Source organism: Erinaceus europaeus, chromosome 4 (assembly GCF_950295315.1).
Source record: "Erinaceus europaeus chromosome 4, mEriEur2.1, whole genome shotgun sequence".
NCBI lineage: Eukaryota > Metazoa > Chordata > Mammalia > Eulipotyphla > Erinaceidae > Erinaceus > Erinaceus europaeus.
The window spans coordinates 60,805,746-60,824,183 of NC_080165.1; the positions used below are offsets into that span (position 1 = coordinate 60,805,746).

At 39.7% G+C, this 18,438-nt stretch overlaps 1 protein-coding gene across 3 annotated transcripts in view; it reads left to right on the top strand.

The window, feature by feature from the left end:
• The window catches only part of CMTR1 (cap methyltransferase 1), a 72,443-nt gene that overhangs the window by 18,940 nt on the left and 35,065 nt on the right, over positions 1 to 18,438 (top strand). For all 3 annotated transcript variants that reach the window (XM_016185882.2, XM_060189722.1, XM_060189723.1), the window contains exons 3-5: positions 4,916 to 5,067; positions 6,560 to 6,718; positions 11,284 to 11,376. In XM_016185882.2, the coding sequence (XP_016041368.1) occupies positions 4,916 to 5,067; positions 6,560 to 6,718; positions 11,284 to 11,376 (404 nt within the window). The remainder of the gene's footprint in view (positions 1 to 4,915; positions 5,068 to 6,559; positions 6,719 to 11,283; positions 11,377 to 18,438) is intronic.

Below are 18,438 nucleotides of genomic sequence, written 5' to 3' on the forward strand. Positions count from 1 at the left end.
TGCGGTTGGAGAACCTAGGCTCAAAACCAGGTCCTTGTACATGGGAACACGTGTGCTTAACTAGTGCCACTGCCTGGCCCCTTTGTACATTTTTCTTTTGTTGGTTGAAATTGAGGTGGAAGGGGACAGTAGAGAGAAAGGCAGCTGCAACACTGCTTCACTGCTTGTGACGCTTTGTAGATGGGAACTGGGGGCTTGAACCTGGGTCATTGTGTTTGGTAAATGTGTGTTCTACTAGGTGTGTCACTGGCTGGCCCTTAGAACAGAAATTATTACCCAAATTTTGAGATGCAGTCAATTTCTAGACTTGGAGGGTCCAAGGTGAAGGGAAAAGGTGATTTATGTATATATATCCTTCAGGTATCTACAGTAAGGAAGCACAACAGTATTTGAAGAATCACATATAATAACGGACTTCCTATAGCAAGAGACAGAAAAGTTAACATCCAAGTGGTTACGGGGCACAGGCAAAATTCTCTCTCCCAAAAATGAAAGCTCTGCTATTTGACAACAGACCACAAGCAGAAGAGATCTATGAGGTACAAGACTCTGCTGGTGGGAGGCAGGCTGTGCCAGAACCTCAACACCTTAGACCTATTCCCACAACTCTGCAGTAGCGCTAAGTGGAATTTAGGAGTAGTGGCCAAAGGGTGGGGGGAGTGGTAGTGGAAGTTCCTCCATGAAGTCTTCCTGGAGCTCTGGTGGTGGTTAACCTAACCATATTGGAATTCAGTCCTTGTAACAGATCCCAGGGAGCATTTGAGAGGAGGCCCTCTCTGACCTGATAACTGCTCCATAGATCTACAATCCTATAAAAATGCAAACAGGAAATTGGTGAAAGGAAAAGGGGCAATTGAAACTGAAGCTTTTTCAGAGCTTAGGGAGATGTTATACGTTCATACTAGAATTTGTTGTTTTTTTCTTTTCTTTTTAGAACAGAGAGGCAGAGAGAGTGAAAGAGCACAGCATTGAAGTTTCCTTCAGTCTAGTTGGGGCTGGGCTTAAACCTGGATTATGCTCATGGCCATGCAGCACACCATCTAGGTGAGCTATTTTGCTGGCCTTGGAATTCACTTTTTAAAATATTAGGGAAATTACGTTGAATTCACTTCTTTTAGTTACAGACTCTAGGGGTAGGGTAGATTAACGGGTTAGAACCTATAGATCCTGTTCTTTTTTTTTTTTTTTTTTTTTTTTGCCTCCAGGGTTATTGCTGGGGCTTAGTGCTTGCACTGCAAATCCATTGTTCCTGGAGGCCATTTTTCCCCTTTTGTTGCCCTTGTGGTTTATCATTATCATTATTGTTATTATTATTGTTATTGCTGTCGTTCTTGCTGGATAGGACAGAGAAATCAAGAGAGGAAGGGAAGACAGAAAAGGGGAGAGGAAGATAGATACCTGCAGACTTGCTTCACTGCTTGCAAAGTGACCCCCCTGCAGGTGGGGAACTGGGGTCCTTAAGCCACTTTGTGCCATGTGCACTTAACCCGCTCTATACCTCCCGGCCCCCAGATCCTATTCTTGACCACCCCCAAAGTGTGCTTAAAGTTGTCATTACTAGGGGCCGGGTGGTGGTGCACCTGGTTGAGCACACATGTTGCAATGTCCAAGGACCCAGGTTCGAGCCCCTGGTCCCTACCTGCAGGGGGAAAGCTTTGCGAGTAGTGAAGTGTCGTTTTGCTGGGCTGGCTTCGCGGGCGGGAGACAGAGACGACCAGAGACTCATGGCTGAGCTGAGAATGCAGTTCAATCTTTATTCATAAGCGGGGATGCGGTTCAACAATCTAATCTAATCTAATCTAATCTAATCTAATCTAATCTAATCTAATCACAACCCAGTTCCGTCCTGTATCTCTCTCCTCTGGCGGAAGAGTCAGGAACAAGGGAAATACCTAAGATAGGGGGCTAGGGGGCGGGGAGAAGGAAGAAGGGGAACCAGCAATGACTAAACCAAATGTCCCAGAGGTGGGGGTGGGGCGGGGGAGTCCAAACCAATATCCAGGAGGCAGGGGGGTGCCCAGCCAACAGTGGACATGCAAACAGAACACATAGCAAGCAACACAAGCGAACCCAATGTGATGATAAAAACAGAAGGCTTCACAAGCAGAATCCAGAAGCATACCAACAGTGAAGCAAGGTTGCAGGTGTCTTTCTGTCTCTTTCCCTCTCTCTTCCCCCTTCCTTTTGATTTCTGACTATCCAGTAAAGATAATAAAATTTTTTAAAAATTTTCTTATATATATAAAATGCTGTTACTACCTAGACCAGACCCTTGACCACAGCAGCCCACCGGCTTCTGAGTACTTGCAGCTTAGAGCTTCAGATGGCCACTCATGTTCAAACATAGATCCCCAGGCCTAGATCTTCACAGAGCATCAGCCATAATGAGATGATACACGCTTCTGGTTCAAGACAACATCTTGAAAACTACCAAATTCAATAGAGCTATAAAAATCTAAAGATGGGAGTCGGGCAGTAGTGCAGCAGGTTAGGTGCATGTGGCACAAAGCTCAAGGACTGGGGTAAGAATCCCCGTTCGAGCCTCTGGATTGCCACCTGCAGGGGAGTCTCTTCACAGGCAGTGAAGCAGGTCTGCAGGCATCTATCTTTCTCTCCTCCTGTCTTCCCCTCCTCTCTGCATTTCTCTCTGTTCTATCCAACTACAGCAACATCAATAACAACAATAATAACCAACAATAAAACAGCAAGGGCAACAAAAGGTAAAAATATAATTAAATATCAAAAAAATCTTTAAAAAAATGTGGAAAATTGGTCTGGGAGGTGGACTCTGAAGCATGAGGTCTTAAATTCAGTCCCCAGCATTAACAGCATAACGTGCAAAAGAGATACTCTGGTTCTCTTCTACATCTCCTCCACCTCCCCCTTTTCGATCCCATATATAAATACATCTTTTAGTTTTTTTTTTTAAAGGGACAGAATCTTTATTTGTAGAACTATTAACCAAGAATTTCCTCATAATGAAGAAGATACTCCCTCAAATCCAGGAAATTAGCAGCTTCAAGAAAAATCCAAACCTAAGCTTCCTGAGATATAGTAGAAATGACAGAGATCAAAGATAAAGAGAATACAGGTAGTCCTCATTCAGTGATTGGGTTCTATTTCTGAAACCTGGTTGATAAACAATTTTTCACTAGGTGAGGAACTGCCCCTTATTGGCATTTCATGCATAATGTGCTAAAAGCATCTAATGATAAACTAAGAATCCCCTGTAAGAGAATTCTCATGAGACCACCACTTTATTTATTGACTGAAACTCTAAAGGATAGTCAAAGTTTTGAGAGGAGATAATCATTCACCCAAGAATACCCTGTCTAGCTGGGTTATCAATTAGGTTTGATAGAGTGATGAGCTTTTCAGAAAAACAAAGAAAATTGTTAACACTAAATCAGCAAGAAATCTTAAAGAGACTTATATAGAGGGAAAATACTGAATGCTTTTATGTGGCCTAAATAAGAGGGAGAAAAGGGAACAAGCAAAATTAAATGAAGATTAAGTCTTTGGTCTCAGAATGTAGAACCAAGCTTATCATGGGGAATTGAGGGGTGGGGAGAAGGAAGCAGTGAATGGCAAGGGTGTAGGGGGTCCAGTGGACTTTGATGGGAGGATATTGGTACTTTGATGGGTGAAGTGTGGTAACACAGTATAAAGGGGTAAAAAAATGTGTATTTCTAAAAAAATTTATAGTCTTGTAAACCAAGGTTGCCTCAAAAACAAAATTATTAAAAAAAAATCCAGCTGTAGAGACAGCATAATGATTATGCAGAAGACTTTTATGCCTGAGGGTCCGAGGTCCCAGATTTAATTCCTAGTACCACCATAAGCCAAATATGAACAGTGTTCTGGTCTTTCTCTGTTTCATTAAGATAAAATAAATAAAATATTTTTTAAAATCTTGGGTAAGTTCCTGAGAAACTGAATAAAATTACTTTGGGTTGAAATACTTTTCCAGTTAAGGAGTTAATATAGCTATTAAAAAGAGGAAAAGAGGGAGTCGGGCTGTAGCGCAGCGGGTTAAGCGCAGGTGGCGCAAAGCACAAGGACCGGCATAAGGATCCCAGTTCGAACCCCGGCTCCCCACCTGCAGGGGAGTCGCTTCACAGGCGGTGAAGCAGGTCTGCAGGTGTCTATCTTTCTCTCCCCCTCTCTGTCTTCCCCTCCTCTCTCCGTTTCTCTCTGTCCTATCCAACAACGACGACAACAACAATAACTACAACAATAAAACAACAAGGGCAACAAAAGGGAATAAATAAATAAAATAAAATATTAAAAAAAAAAAAAGAGGAAAAGAACCAATCACAGTGAATATGTACACTGTTAATCATCCCACGTTTGATGAGGTGATGGGCACCGCACAACTCTGGCACCTGTTTAGGTGGGTCTATTCGAGTCCTTCGGCAATAAGATAGTGAAGATGAAGTTAATGGCCCTGACCAGCTCATTCCTGGAAATAGCCTTTCTACTCTTTGTTTCAGTTGATATTACAGCCTATACGTCACCCCTTTTCCTGATTCTTTATGTTATTCTTCCTCCTTTTCTTTCCTTCTTTTTCTTCCTTCCTCTCTTTCTTTCTTTCGTTTTTTTTTTTTTTTCCTTCCTCTCTCCCCTGATTTTCCACTACTTCTCTTCCTAAATCAGCTTTCCTGGTGTTATGCAGTAGATTCATCCTCTACTGGTAAGGTTTGAAGAACTGAAACATAATTATGAGATTAAATAACTAAAACTGTAAGATGATAGAATTGTTGAATGGAGCCAGGCATCAGTGTTAGGAAATTGATGTGCAAATAATAAAAATCAAGGGCAGAAATAATGATATTTTTAATAAACAATTTGGATTTCTAAAAGATACTTTGTGCCATAAACTGATCTAAACATTTTCTTTCCTCCCTTCTGCCAGTATCTACCACAAGCCTCAGTGGGTCTGACAGTGAAACTGAGGGGAAGCAACGCAGCTCTGACTCTTTTGATGATGCATTCAAAGCAGACTCCTTGGTGGAGGGAACTTCTTCTCGATATTCCATGTACAATAGTGTCTCTCAGAAGCTTATGGTATGTCACCATTTGGGTTGGATTTATAAAACTCTGCTAGTAGAGTTTGAAAGAAAGGAAATTGTCTTGTTATGAAAAGAATAAAAACCGCTGTGAATTTTTTTTTTTTTTCTGCTTTCCAGCTATTTCCAGTGATTTAATAGAGTGTGGTCTCTTTCCCAGCAGAAGTATTTATATGTTATTCATGGGAAGTGATTGCTCTCCTCTTGTCTTGTCCAAAGCTGGATCACCTTTTGTTCTCCTTAGTAATGAATTATTAGCATATACAAACATATTCCTCTACACATGGATTCAGATCAGTAAGGAGAGAGGCTTTATGCTCTGACTTTTATTCTGGTGAGTGACATCAAAAGAAACAACTAAATTTCTGTTCATCCTCAGGCACCTAAAAATAGATGAGAGCAGTATACCCTTCTCTACTCTTCCAAAAGAATAGCCAGTTTCTCCTTCCCAGCTTACACACAATATTGATATACCATGAGGAGGGAGGGGACTAGGAAGAGAGTTACTCATTTTTTTCATCAAGCTTATGTGCAAAAGTTAGGGAAAACCAAGTTTGCTTTCTGTCTAGTTTCAGAATTATAGTTGGCTTATCCATTTTCTGGTGGATTCATTTAAGAATGAGGGCTGTCACTTCTGAAATCATAGTCAGGATTCTAGTTTGGGGAGTCATACACTGTAGGGGAAGTGACAGATGAAGTTCATGACTCGCTTAGCTTCTTTGTCCTGGGGGAAGGATTTGTAGCTGCTTTAGGAATTCCATACAGCTTTTGCACTAGCACCTTTTCCAAAGGGAATATAATCTCTCCAGGGGGTTAGAGTTCTTTTATTAGACAGTGGTTTGGATTTTGATCTGTGATGTTTGGGGGTATACTGATGAACTCAATAACTCTACCCCTAGTGTGAGATTATAGTTAGTTGTATTATTTTAAAAAATGTTTCTGTCCAAAGTCTTATCTACCTATCACACCTCAGTTTTACATGAAGTGATTTTTCAGTTATCTCTTGCTTGAGTGGGCTCCTATAGTCCCTAATTGTCCTTGCCCAGTAAGACTGTTTAAGTGACTGAGGGTATGGTAGAAATTGCCATTTGAAGTGGCTCCATTTTAAATTATGATCTCTTTTATCAATTCTACGTTAGACCTACTTCTCACTTAATCAGACAAATTAGCTGGAAGGGTAGTTGTGCAAATGTCCAGTGAGATTCATTAAGTACTCTTGGTGCATTTAATTACAGCTCTGAGGTCCCTTCTTATTTATCCAACTTCTGTTTGCCCTAGACTTTCACCTCCAGACTAGACAGCCACTGGACCCACAGTTAAATTGCAGTGACTTATTTATGCTTCTTCATTAAGCTAGATAGATGACTTTATGCATTACTCATTTATATTTCTCAGCATTTAGCATGTCTGATACATGATAGGGGCTCAATAAATGCATATCTACTTATAGAAATGTTTTTTTTTTTTCTCCCTTTTTCAATCTTTTACAGGCCAAGATGGGCTTCAAGGAAGGTGAAGGATTGGGTAAATACAGTCAAGGACGGAAAGACATCGTTGAGGCCTCTAATCAGAAAGGTCGAAGAGGTTTGGGTTTGACATTGAAAGGTTTTGACCAAGAACTGAATGTGGATTGGCGAGATGAGCCTGAGGTAACTGGTGTGTGGAGGAGTAGACAGGAAAGCTACTTGTGTTTTTGAATACATGCTTTAAGTTGTCATTAGCAAACTTAAGTCTACATTGAAAGTAGGATCAGGAGAGAATGGAACTACATGGAACTTAATGGAAAACAGAAGACTGGAGGAGACATAATAGAATGTGGATTTGTTGTCTGATGCTTCATTATGAAACTAAGACTGATGGGTGGAAAATGCTAGAAAGTAGAGTTTGCTTTCAAAAGAGTTTTTTTTTTTTAATATTTATTCCTTTTTGTTGCCCTTGTTTTATTGTTGTAGTTATTATCATTGTTGATATTGATGTCGACGTTATTGGATAAGACAGAGAGAAATGGAGAGAGGAGGAGAAGACAGAGAAGGGGAGAGAAAGACTGCAGACCTGCTTCACTGCCTGTGAAGCGACTCCCCAGCAGGTGGGGAGCCAGGGCTCGAACCAGGATCCTTATGCCCGTCCTTGCACTTTGCGTCGTGTGCGCTTAACACGCTGCGTTACTGCCTGACTCCCTCAAAAAGACTTTTACTAGATGCAACTTTAAAAAGAATCTTCAAAGATCATTTTATTGGGGGGTGGTTAGTGATAAGGATTCAAGTAGATCAAGTAGACCCACTTTCTCATGGTGTGAGTGACTGAGGTATGTGCCTTCTAAGGTTTGAGCACCTTCACAGGTTTATAATCACCCTGGTTTTAAATAGGTGCATGTGCCAGATGCTTTTCTGTTGTCTGTTTAGTCTCATTTACTTGGATTCCAGTTCGATTTAACACTGAATATTAAAAAAGACTAATCACATTTTACAACAATGATAATGCTGAAATTTACTTTTTATATATTTATTTATATCTTACATTATTTCACAACAATTTGAAGTAGTTACAGTAAAAGCATCTAAAATAATGGTTTGGTGCTGGCAAATATCTCACTTGTTAGAGTGCATGTATTGCTGTGCGTGAGAAGTCCTGGGTTAGAGCTCTGATACTACATGAGGCCACTATAGATAGCATGATGGGGACTCTATGGGCAGTAGAATGGCATTGAGGTAGCTCTGTTTTTCTTCTCTCTCTTGAAAGTAAAGAATGAAAAATTGACTTAGGGATGCTGCTCAGTGTGGTGTCCTGCATGTGTGAGGCCCTGGGCTTATTAACTGGTGTGGAAAAGCAAACAAACAAAACCAAAAAAGTTAGAAGAACTGGGAAGGTAACTGAGCAGCTAAATCACTTGCTATATAAGGGATAATTTCTTTTCTTTTACTAAATTAAAACATTAAAAAAATTTTTTATATTTACTTATTTTTTCCCTTTTGCTGCCCTTTTTTTATTGTTGTTGTTGTAGTTATTGTTATTATTGATGTCATTAAGGAATAATTTCTTTTCCACACTTACTTGGGAGGCGATATGCAAAACTGCCATACTGGCTGGCTACCTGTTTAGATTTGATCCTTGTCCCTCTGACCCAGTGAGCTTAGCCCACACTGTGTGATGCCTTTTGTTAAATCCAAATAAAATAATTAGGTTGGTGCTCTGGCCCACCCCTGTCTTTTTCAGTAAGAGTATAAAATAACTTTTAATGGTGAAATGTTACAATCACAGAGATGAAGCTAGAGATAATAAAATATAAATGTCTAGCCTTCTATATAGTTGGTAGTAGCTGAGTTTCAGATATATCTCAACTCTAAAAATTTTATATTTTGTTTCCATGGTGCTCTAATTCCAGAAAGAATTTTGGTAAACTTATACATGATAAAAGTCTAGAAATAAGTCTTCAGAGTAAGATGCTAGCAAGTAAAAACTAATAGGTTTTAGAGATGGTCTTACTGAGTTGGCTTGTCACTGTGAGGAGATGAGAGCAGCAGAATAGCAGATTTGACAATGCAGAATAGGGTAAATACTTACTTGGATGGTAGATGTAGATTTTTACCAAGGAAATAAATAGTAGTCGCGCCTTCCACATCCAAATCTGTGAAAGCAAGAGTCCTACCTTATCCTATCTGAAGTAGGTATAGTAAAACACCTAAAAATAATGGTGGGACAGAATTAGAACTAACTTTGCTACACTTGAAGTCTGAAATTTGTTCACCAAAGCTCTGTTTTTAGTCAGTCAGGTTACTGGAATTCCTTTTGGCTCACTCCATAGATTGCATGCCTTACTATGCATGGGGACCTGGCTTCCATCCCAGTCACCATGGATGTTTCATTGGGAGAGCTTCATGGATGATGGAGTAGTGTTGTAATGTGTCTCCTCTTTCTCTTTCTCTTTCTCTTTCTCTTTCTCTTTCTCTTTCTCTTTCTCTTTCTCTTTCTCTTTCTCTTTCTCTTTCTCTTTCTCTTTCTGTTTATCCCTAACTTCCCCTCCACCCCCAAATATTGAAAAAAGTTGACCCAGGGAGGCTCCTTAACAGTAGTATTGCACATGCTTGAAGTCCTGGGCTCATTCTCCAGTGCAGCATTGAAACGGATTATTTTAGAGGATGAGGCTGTCCTAATTACCATATACAATGATTTTAATTTTTCTCTTATTAAAATAAAATACCATATTTTTGGGTTAAAAATTGGCTTAAATATTAATTGATGACCATTTCTGTAAGATAGATGAATGTGAGTAGCTTGAGTAGCTGTCCATGTTCTAGAGTAACTGTAGGTAAAATGCTCAGTGGCTAGTGTAGCTCAAGAATATCAAGTTTAAGGTTTGACTTTTGTGACATAGTCTATTTTGCATGTACCCTTAATGTCCAGACTTCCATGAGAAGGATGGATCTGCTTGTTCTCCTCATAGGATAGTCAAAAGTATATATTAGTTTGCCTCTCTCCCACACTCCTCCTCCTCCTCCTCTCTCTCTAATTTATATTTTACAGTGAGTTATGCTTAAAGGTGATGAATTTGACCATGGGGAGAAGCATGATTCTCTGCCAGATTTATTGATAAAAGACTTTTAATATTTTTCTATGTTGATGGTTGGCTTGCCCTTAAGACCTTGCATTTTGATACCATTTTATGCCTCTCAGAGCATGTAATACTACCTTTAATCACATTGCTTCAATTCACAATAGTGAAGCTCCTCTCCTCACTTATTTGGAAGGCAACGTGTAAAGCTGCCATGTAGGTTAGCCTCCTATTTAGATTTTATAGTCTGTATCTCTTTAATCAGTGAACTTAATTTAGGCTACACATGAAAATCACTGGGGGACATCTAGCATAATTATACCCATTCCAGCCCAACAGAATCATATTCTGAGGTTGGGGCCCAGATACCAATACTTACTTAATACTATAGGTGATCCTACTGAAAAATCAGGATGAAAACCATTGTTTTAGCTTAATATAAGAGAAAACATTAGACATACCAGTTTCTGTATCTGAAGAAGTAGTTCACAGTAAGTAGAGTGCAGGGCTTACATGAATGAGACCCTGATTTTGATCCCTGGCATCCCACATACTAGAGCAGTACTCTGCTCATCTCTGCCGCCATCCCCCCGCAACCCCCCCCCACCAATAAAATCTTAACAAGCTGTTTCTGCTCTGTCATGGAGCATGTGGGTGAGGAGCCCTGTTTATTTTGTGAATAATCCTTTGAAAAACATCATGAAGTGAGAATCATTGCTCTTCCTAATATAAACACTTTGTCAGGGCCAGGCAGTGGTGCACCTGGTTAAGCACACACATTATAGTGCACAAGGATACAGGTTCAAGCCCCCGGCCCCCACTTGTATGGGGAATGCTTCACAAGTGGTGAAGCAGGTCTGCAGGTCTCCTTCCCTCCCTCCCTCTATCTTTCTCTCTTTAAATATTTTGATTTATTATTGAATAATGACAGAGAGAAATTGAGAGAGGGAGGGGAGAGATAGTGAGGGAGAGAGACAGAAAGATATCTGAAGCACTACTTAATCACTTGTGAAGCTTTCCTCCTGCAGGTGGGGATTGGGATCTTAAACCCGAGTCCTTCAGCATTGTAACATGTGCGCTCAACCAGGTGCACCACCACCCACCCCTTCTCTCTCCCTGTCTCCCTCCGCTCTTCTCAATGTTTCTGTCTCTACCCAATAATAATAATAATCATTATCATAATTATAAAATTAAATACTTTGTCACAGGTTTATATGCTGTACATATTCTTTGTGTCCCCACTGTTCTGATTATAAACCCATGGGTCAAGGACTTTTTTTTTTTAACTTTACATTTTGAACATATAACCCATAGTAGGTATTCATCAAATAATAATGAGGAAAATAATGAAAGAAATCTTGACCACCTGGGAAGTTTCAAAGGATTCAAACCAGAATTGGAACTGAACTTTGAAGTTAGACTTTAGAATTTTGACTCTCAGTCCTCATTATCTGCAACTGCATTGACTTAAGTTTCCTGGATCCTTATTTAAATTGTGTATAGGGAATCTTTGGTGTTTAGGGTGATAATCCTCAGCTCTGGCTTATGGCAGTACCAGGGATTGAATCTGGACCACAGAGCCTCAGGTATGAAAGTCTTTTGTGCTATCCTTCTGGCACACTCCCTGACAGTGCCTTGCTGACTTTGCCTCTCATTTGTTTGTAGCCCAGTGCCTGTGAGCAGGTGTCATGGTTCCCAGAATGTACCACTGAAATTCCTGACACCCAGGAGATGAGCGATTGGATGGTTGTGGGAAAGGTAGGAATCCAGAAAAACATACTTTGAATTCTCTTAGCATTTATTTAAAAATTTTTTCTTTTTAGTCCAATCTATATTATGGATACTTTCAGATTAAGAAAAATGTGAATCGGGGGTCGGGCGGTGGTGCAGTGGGTTAAGCGCATGTGGCGCGAAGCGCATGTGGCACGAAGCGCACCGGCATAAGGACCCTGGTTCAAGCCCCCCGGCTCCCCACCTGCAGGGGAGTTGCTTCACAGGCGGTGAAGCAGGTCTGCAGGTGTCTATCTTTCTCTCCCCCTCTCTGTCTTCCCCTCCTCTCTCCATTTCTCTCTGTCCTATCCAACAACAAACAACATCAACAATGGCAATAATAATAGCCACAACGAGGCTACAACAACAGGGGCAACAAAAGGGGGAAAAATGGCCTCCAGGAGTGGTGGATTCATGGTGCAGGCACCGAGCCCAGCAATAACCCTGGAGGAAAAAAAAAGAAAAATGTGAATCTGGCCATTCTGGCAGAAATAGAGCTATACTAAAGACTTTACTTTAGAAGGTATAGCAGAAAGGTTTTTTTGTTTGTTTGTTTTTTATTTTCTTTTTCATCCTGGTCATTTAACTTGCAAGGCAGCACAAAATGCATAACTTCTGTCTTCTCATGAATGCTTTTATCTTCACATGGATGCTTTTTAGGGTTACTTACTAACAGTTGTATGCAGTCTCATCACTGTTTGGCACTGTTCCAAGTAGATGAAAAAACAGTGGTCCCTCTTCTCAGTAATGAGGGAGTTCTTACAGAAGGAAAATTAAGGTAGATATCTACCAAATCAGCATGGTCTGGAGAACACTTCTCAAAAGTAGCTGCCTTCGGATCTCTAAGATATTTTCAGAGAGTCTGTAAGGTTAAGGCTATTTTTTTTCTTTCTTTTTTTTTTAAAGTCTAATCTTTTTTTTTATTTAAAAAAATTTTTATTTATAAAAAGGCTATTTTTTTTTCTTTTTGCCTCCAGGGTTATTGCTGGGGCTCAGTGCCCGCACCATGAATCCACTGCTCCTGGAGACCATCCCCCCCCCTTTTGTTGCCCTTGTTGTTGTAGCCTTGTTGTGGTTATTATTGTTGTTCTTGATGTTGATGTCGTTTGTTGTTGAATAGGACAGAGAGAAATCGAGAGAGATGGGGAAGACAGAGAGGGGAGAGAAAGATAGACACCTTCAGACCTACTTCACCGCCTATGAAGCGACTCCCCTCCAGGTGGGGAGCCGGGGGCTTGAACTTGGATCCTTATGTGGTTCTTGGCTTTGCTCCATGTGCGCTTAACCCGCTGCACTACTGCCCGACCCCCAAAAAGGCTATTTTCTTAATGATACGGAAAATTTATCATTATTCTTACACAAGTGTCTAGTGGAGTTTACCAGAGGCTGTGGCTTAGGACAACATGACCAATTAAATACCACTGTAGAGAGCAGAATCTGTCTTCTGTTAAGCCAGTAGTTAAAAAAAAAAAAAAGAAAAAAGAAAAAAATAAGAAAACAGTGTTACTTTTTTTGGATATGGAGTTCTGGTGGTGGGGACTGTGTAGAATTGTAGTCCTCTTATCCTATGGTTTTGTTAGTGTTTCTTTTTTATAAATAAAAATTTAAAAAATTTTCGTGGTCCAGGGGGTGGCATAGTGGATAAAGCGCTTGACTCTCAAGCGTGAGGTCCTGAGTTCAAACCCTGGCAGCACATGTACCAGAGTGATGTCTGTTCTTTCTCTCCTCCTATCTTTCTCATCAATAAATAAATAAAATCTTTAAAAAAAAATTTAAAAAATTTTCATTCCTACAAGACTTCAAGTTTGAGAACCTGCAGCAACTAGAGCGTGAGAGAAACAAAGACACCTGTAGCCCTGCTTTACCACTCATGAAGATTTTCCCCTGCAGGTGGGGGCCAGGGACTTGGGGCTGGGGGGTTGAACACAGATCCTTGTGCATTGTAATATGTGCACTCAACCAGATGCACCACCAGCTGGCCCCTAAAAGCAAGAATTTTAAAAAGAATTATAAACAAGTACCATCTCTCTACCCTTTGGCAGAAGGGGGAAGTATAATTACTTGTCATAAAATATGTTATTTATGTTATAGCTTTTTTTTTTTTTTTTTTTTTTTAAATTACCAGAGCACTGCTTAACTATGGCTTATGGTGATGCAGGGGATTGAACCTGGGAATTTGGAGCCTCAGGCATGAGTCAGTTTGCATATCCATTATGTTATCTACACCTGCTCCTATGTTATAGCATTTAAAAAGTTTTTTTAATTTTATTTTTGAGAGAGATACAAAGAGAAACACCAGAGCACTGCTCATCTCTGGTTTATGGTGGTGCTGGGGATTGAACTGGGGACTTAAGAGCCTCAGGCATGAGAGTCTGTTTGTATAACCATTATGCTATCTTCCCCCTTAAAGCATTTTTTTTTTTTAAATTTCTTTATTGGGGGATTAATGCTTTACATTTGACAGTAAATACAATAGTTTGTACATGCATAACATTTATCAGTTTTCCACATAACAATACAACCTTCACTCGGTCCTCTGTCATCCTTTTTGGACCTGTACTCTTCCCCTTTCCCCCCAGAATCTTTTGCTTTGGTGTAATACACCAACTCCAGTTCAGGTTCTACTTGTATTTTCTCTTCTTTTCTGATCTTGTTTTTCAACTTCTGCCTGAGAGTGAGATCATCCCATATTTATCCTTCTGTTTTTGACTTAGGTCATTTACCATGATTTCTTCAAGCTCCATCCAAGATGAGCTGAAAACGGTGAAATCACTATTTTTAATAGCTGAGTAGTGTTCCTCTGTGTATACATACCACAACTTGCTCAGCCACTCATCTATTCTTGAACACCTGTTGCTTCCAGGTTTTGGCTATTACAAATTGTGCTGTTGGATGTGAGGGCGATCTGGCTGCGACATCTGTCACCCCATTGGTCGCCAGGGTTGATTCTGCTGATCTGGCTGGCTAGGCGGGTTTCCCCTTCCTCCCTCACCACTACATGTGTGTCCCTCCCGAAGTTGGGTGCTTGGTCGAGGGTATACGAGTAGCTGTGCTCCCCTGCTGGAACCTCCAAACAAGCTCACAAATTGTGCTGCTAAGAACACAGGTATACACAAATCTTTTTAGATGGGTGTGTTGGGTTCCTTAGGATATATCCCCAGGAGAGGAATTGCAGGATCATTGGGTAGGTTCATTTCTAGCCTTCTGAGAGTTCTCCAGACTGATCTCCACAGGGGTTGGACCAATTTACATTCCCACCAGCAGTGCAGGAGGGGTCCGTTGACTCCACAACCTCTCCAGCATTTGTTATGGCTACCTTTTCTGATGTATGACATTCTCACAAGTATCTTATTTTCTTTATTTGCATTTCTCTGACAATCAAAGACCTGGAACATTTTTTCATGTGTTTCTCGGCCTTTTGGATCTCTTCTGTGGTGAATATTCTGTCCAATTCCTCCCCCCATTTTTGGATGGGGTTATTTGTTTTCCTGTTGTTGAGTTTGGCAAGCTCTTTATATATGTTGGTTATTAGCATCTTGTCTGATGTATGGCATGTAAAGATCTTCTCCCATTCTGTGAGGGGTCTCTTGGTTTGGGTAGTGGTTTCTTTTGCTGTGCAGAAGCTTTTTAATTTGATGTAGTCCCATAGGTTTATACTTGCCTTAGTCTTCTTTGTAATTGGATTTGTTTCATTGAAGGTGTCTTTAAAATATATGCGGAAAAGAGTTCTGCCAATATTTTCCTCTAAGTATCTGATAGTTTCTGGTCCAAGTCCTTGATTCACTTGGAATTTACTTTTGTATTTGGTGAAATAGAGTGGTTCAGTTTCATTCTTCTGCATGTTTCAACCCATTGTTTCCAACACCGTTTGTTGAAGAGACTCTGCTTTCCCCATTGAATAGTCTGGGCCCCTTTGTCAAAGATTAGATATCCATAGGTATGAGGGCTTACTTCTGGGCTCTCAATTCTATTCCACTGGTCAGTGTGCCTATTCATGTTCCAGTAACAAGTAGTTTTGATGACAACAGCCCTGTAATACAATTTGAGATCTGGGGGTGTAATGCCTTCAGTTCTGTTCTTTTTCTCAAGATTGTTCTGGCAATTCTAGGTCTTTTCTGGTTCCAGATAAACATTTGTAGCATTTGTTCTATTCTCCTAAAAATGTGGTTGGGATCTTGATGGGGATAGCATTAAATTTGTATATGGCTCTGGGTAGTATATTCATTTTGATGATATTAATTCTTCCAACCCATGAACATGGACTATCTTTTCACTTCTTAGTGTCTTTTTCAATTTCCTTGAGTAGTGACTCATAATTTTCAGTATACAAGTCTTTCACTTCTTTGGTTAGGTTTATTCCTAGATGTTTTATTGTTTTTGTTGCTATAGTAAAAGGAATTGATTTCAGGATTTCAAATTCTTCTACCTTAGTGTTTGCATAGAGGAATGCCACTGACTTTTGAATGTTAATTTTGTAGCCTGACATCTTACTGTATTGCCTGATGATTTCCAAAAGCTTCTTGCTGGATTCTATGTATACTATCGTGTTATCTGCAAATAGGGAGAGTTTGACTTCTTCTTTTCCAATCTGTGTCCCTTTAACTCCTGATTGCTATGGAAAGAATTTCCAACACTATGTTGAATAGTAATGGTGATAGTGGGCAGCCCTGTCTAGTACCTGATCTGAGTGGAAATGCTTCCAGTTTTTCACCATTGAGTATGATGTTTGTTGGGTGTAAGTTCACTATAGATAGACTCCACTATCTTGAGGAATTTTCCATCTATTCCCATTTTTTGCAGTGTTTTGATCATAAAGGGATGTTGGATTTTGTCAAAGGCTTTCTCTGCATCTACTGATATGACTGTGAGGTTTTTGGTCTTGCTTTTATTGATGTGGTGGATCACGCTGATTGAATTACGTATATTAAACCAACCTTGCATGCCTGGGATAAACCCCACTTGGTCATGATGAATAATCTTTTTGATATACTGCTGTATCCGGTTGGCTAGAATTTTGTTCCTTATTTTAGCATCTATGTTCATCAGAGATATTGTTCTGTAGTTTTCTTTGTTGGTTGTGTCCCTGTCTGCTTTTGGTATCAGCTTTCATAGAAGCTGGCAGGGAGTATTCCAGTGTCTTCAATCTTCTGGAAGACTTTTAAAAGTAGAGGTATTAACTCTTCCTTGAAGGTTTTGTAGAATTTATTTGTTTATTAATTTTTTAATTTTTTATTTATAAAAAGGAAACATTGACAAAACCATAGGATAAGAGGGGTACAGCTTCGCACAATTCCCACCACCAGACCTCCATATACCATCTCCTCCCCCTGGTAACTTTCCTATTCTTTAACCCTCTGGGAGTATGGACCCAAGATCATTGTGGGATGCAGAAGGTTGAAGGTCTGGCTTCTGTAATAGCTTCCTTGCTGAACAAGGGCATTGACAGGTGGAAGAATTGTAGAATTTATTTATTTATTTATTTATTTATTTATTTATTTATTTATTTATTTATATTTTTTAACCAGAGCACTCTTCAGCTCTGGCTTATGGTGGTGCGGGGGATTGAACCTGGACTTTGAAGCCTCAGGCATGAGAGTTTGTTTACAAAACCCTTATGCTATCTACCCTCTGCCCTATGTAGAATTCATTTATAAAACCATCTGGTCCAGGACTTTTGTTCTTGGGGAGGTTTTTGATAACTGTTTTAATTTCATTAGCTGTGATGGGCCTGTTCATATTATCTAGTTCCTCTTTATTTAATTTTGGAAGTTCGTAAGTATTTAGGAGATAGTCCATTTCTTCCAGGTTCTCAAGCTTGGTGGCAGATTATTGTTCATAGAAGCCTCGCATGATATGTTGAATTTCTGTGGTGTCTGTTGTGATAATCTCCTCTTTCATTTATGATCTGATTTATCTGGGCCTTTTCCCTTTTTGTTTTGTGAGTCTGGTTAAAGGTTTTTTGATTTTGTTCACTCTTTCAAAGAACCAACATTTACTTTTGTTGGTCTTTTGTATGGTTTTCTTATTTTCAGTGGTATTTATTTCTGCCCTGACTTTAATTATTTCTGTCCTTCTGATTGTTTTAGGGTTCCTTTGTTGTTCTTCTTCTAGGTCTTTAAGATGTGCAATCAGGTTGTTTATTTGTGCTTCCTCTTGCTTCCTAATGTGTGCTTGTATGGCTATGAACTTCCCTCTCAGTACTGCCTTAGTTGTGTCCCAAGTATTTTGATAGCTTGTGTTTTCATTTTCATTGAACTCTTGAAACACTTTGATTTCTTTCTTTATTTCCTCTTTGATCCAGTAGTTGTTAAGTAGTTTACTGTTGAGCTTCCACATTTTGGGACTATTTCTAATCTTTGGTTGTTAAGTGTTAGTTTAATTCCACTGTGGTCTGAGAAGATGCTTGGGATGATTTCAATGCTCTTGAATTTGCTGATGCTATTTTTGTGGCCTAACATATGGTCTGTCCTTGAGAATGACCCATGTGGACTTGAGTAAAATGTGTATTCCAGTTTCTTGGGGTGAATGATTCTGAAAATGTCCAATAGTTCTGGTTTATCTATCTCCTCATTTAGCTTCCTCATTTATTTATTGATTTTCTGCCGGGATGATCTGTCAAGTTGAGAGATTGGGGTGTTGAAGTCCCCTACTATGACTGTGTTGCTGTTAATATATTGCTGTAGCTCTTTCAGTAGATGTTTGATGTATTTAGATGGCTTCTCACTTCACTGGGTGCATAGATGTTAATAATTATTAAGTCCTCTAGGTTGACTGATCTTCTGAGCATTAAGTAATGTCTATCCCTATCTTTTTAAATTTTATTATTTTAAAGTCTGTTGTGTGAGATATGAGAATAGCTGTTCCTGCCCTTTTTTGTGGGACATTGGTTTGTATGATAGTTTTCCATCCTTTCACTTCGAATCTGTGTTTGTCTTGTTGAGTTAGGTGGGCTTCCTGTAGACAGCATATTATATTGTTGGGTTGTGTTTTCTGATCCATCTTCCTACTTTGTGCCTTTTAATAGGTGAATTTAGGGGGTCGGGCGGTGGC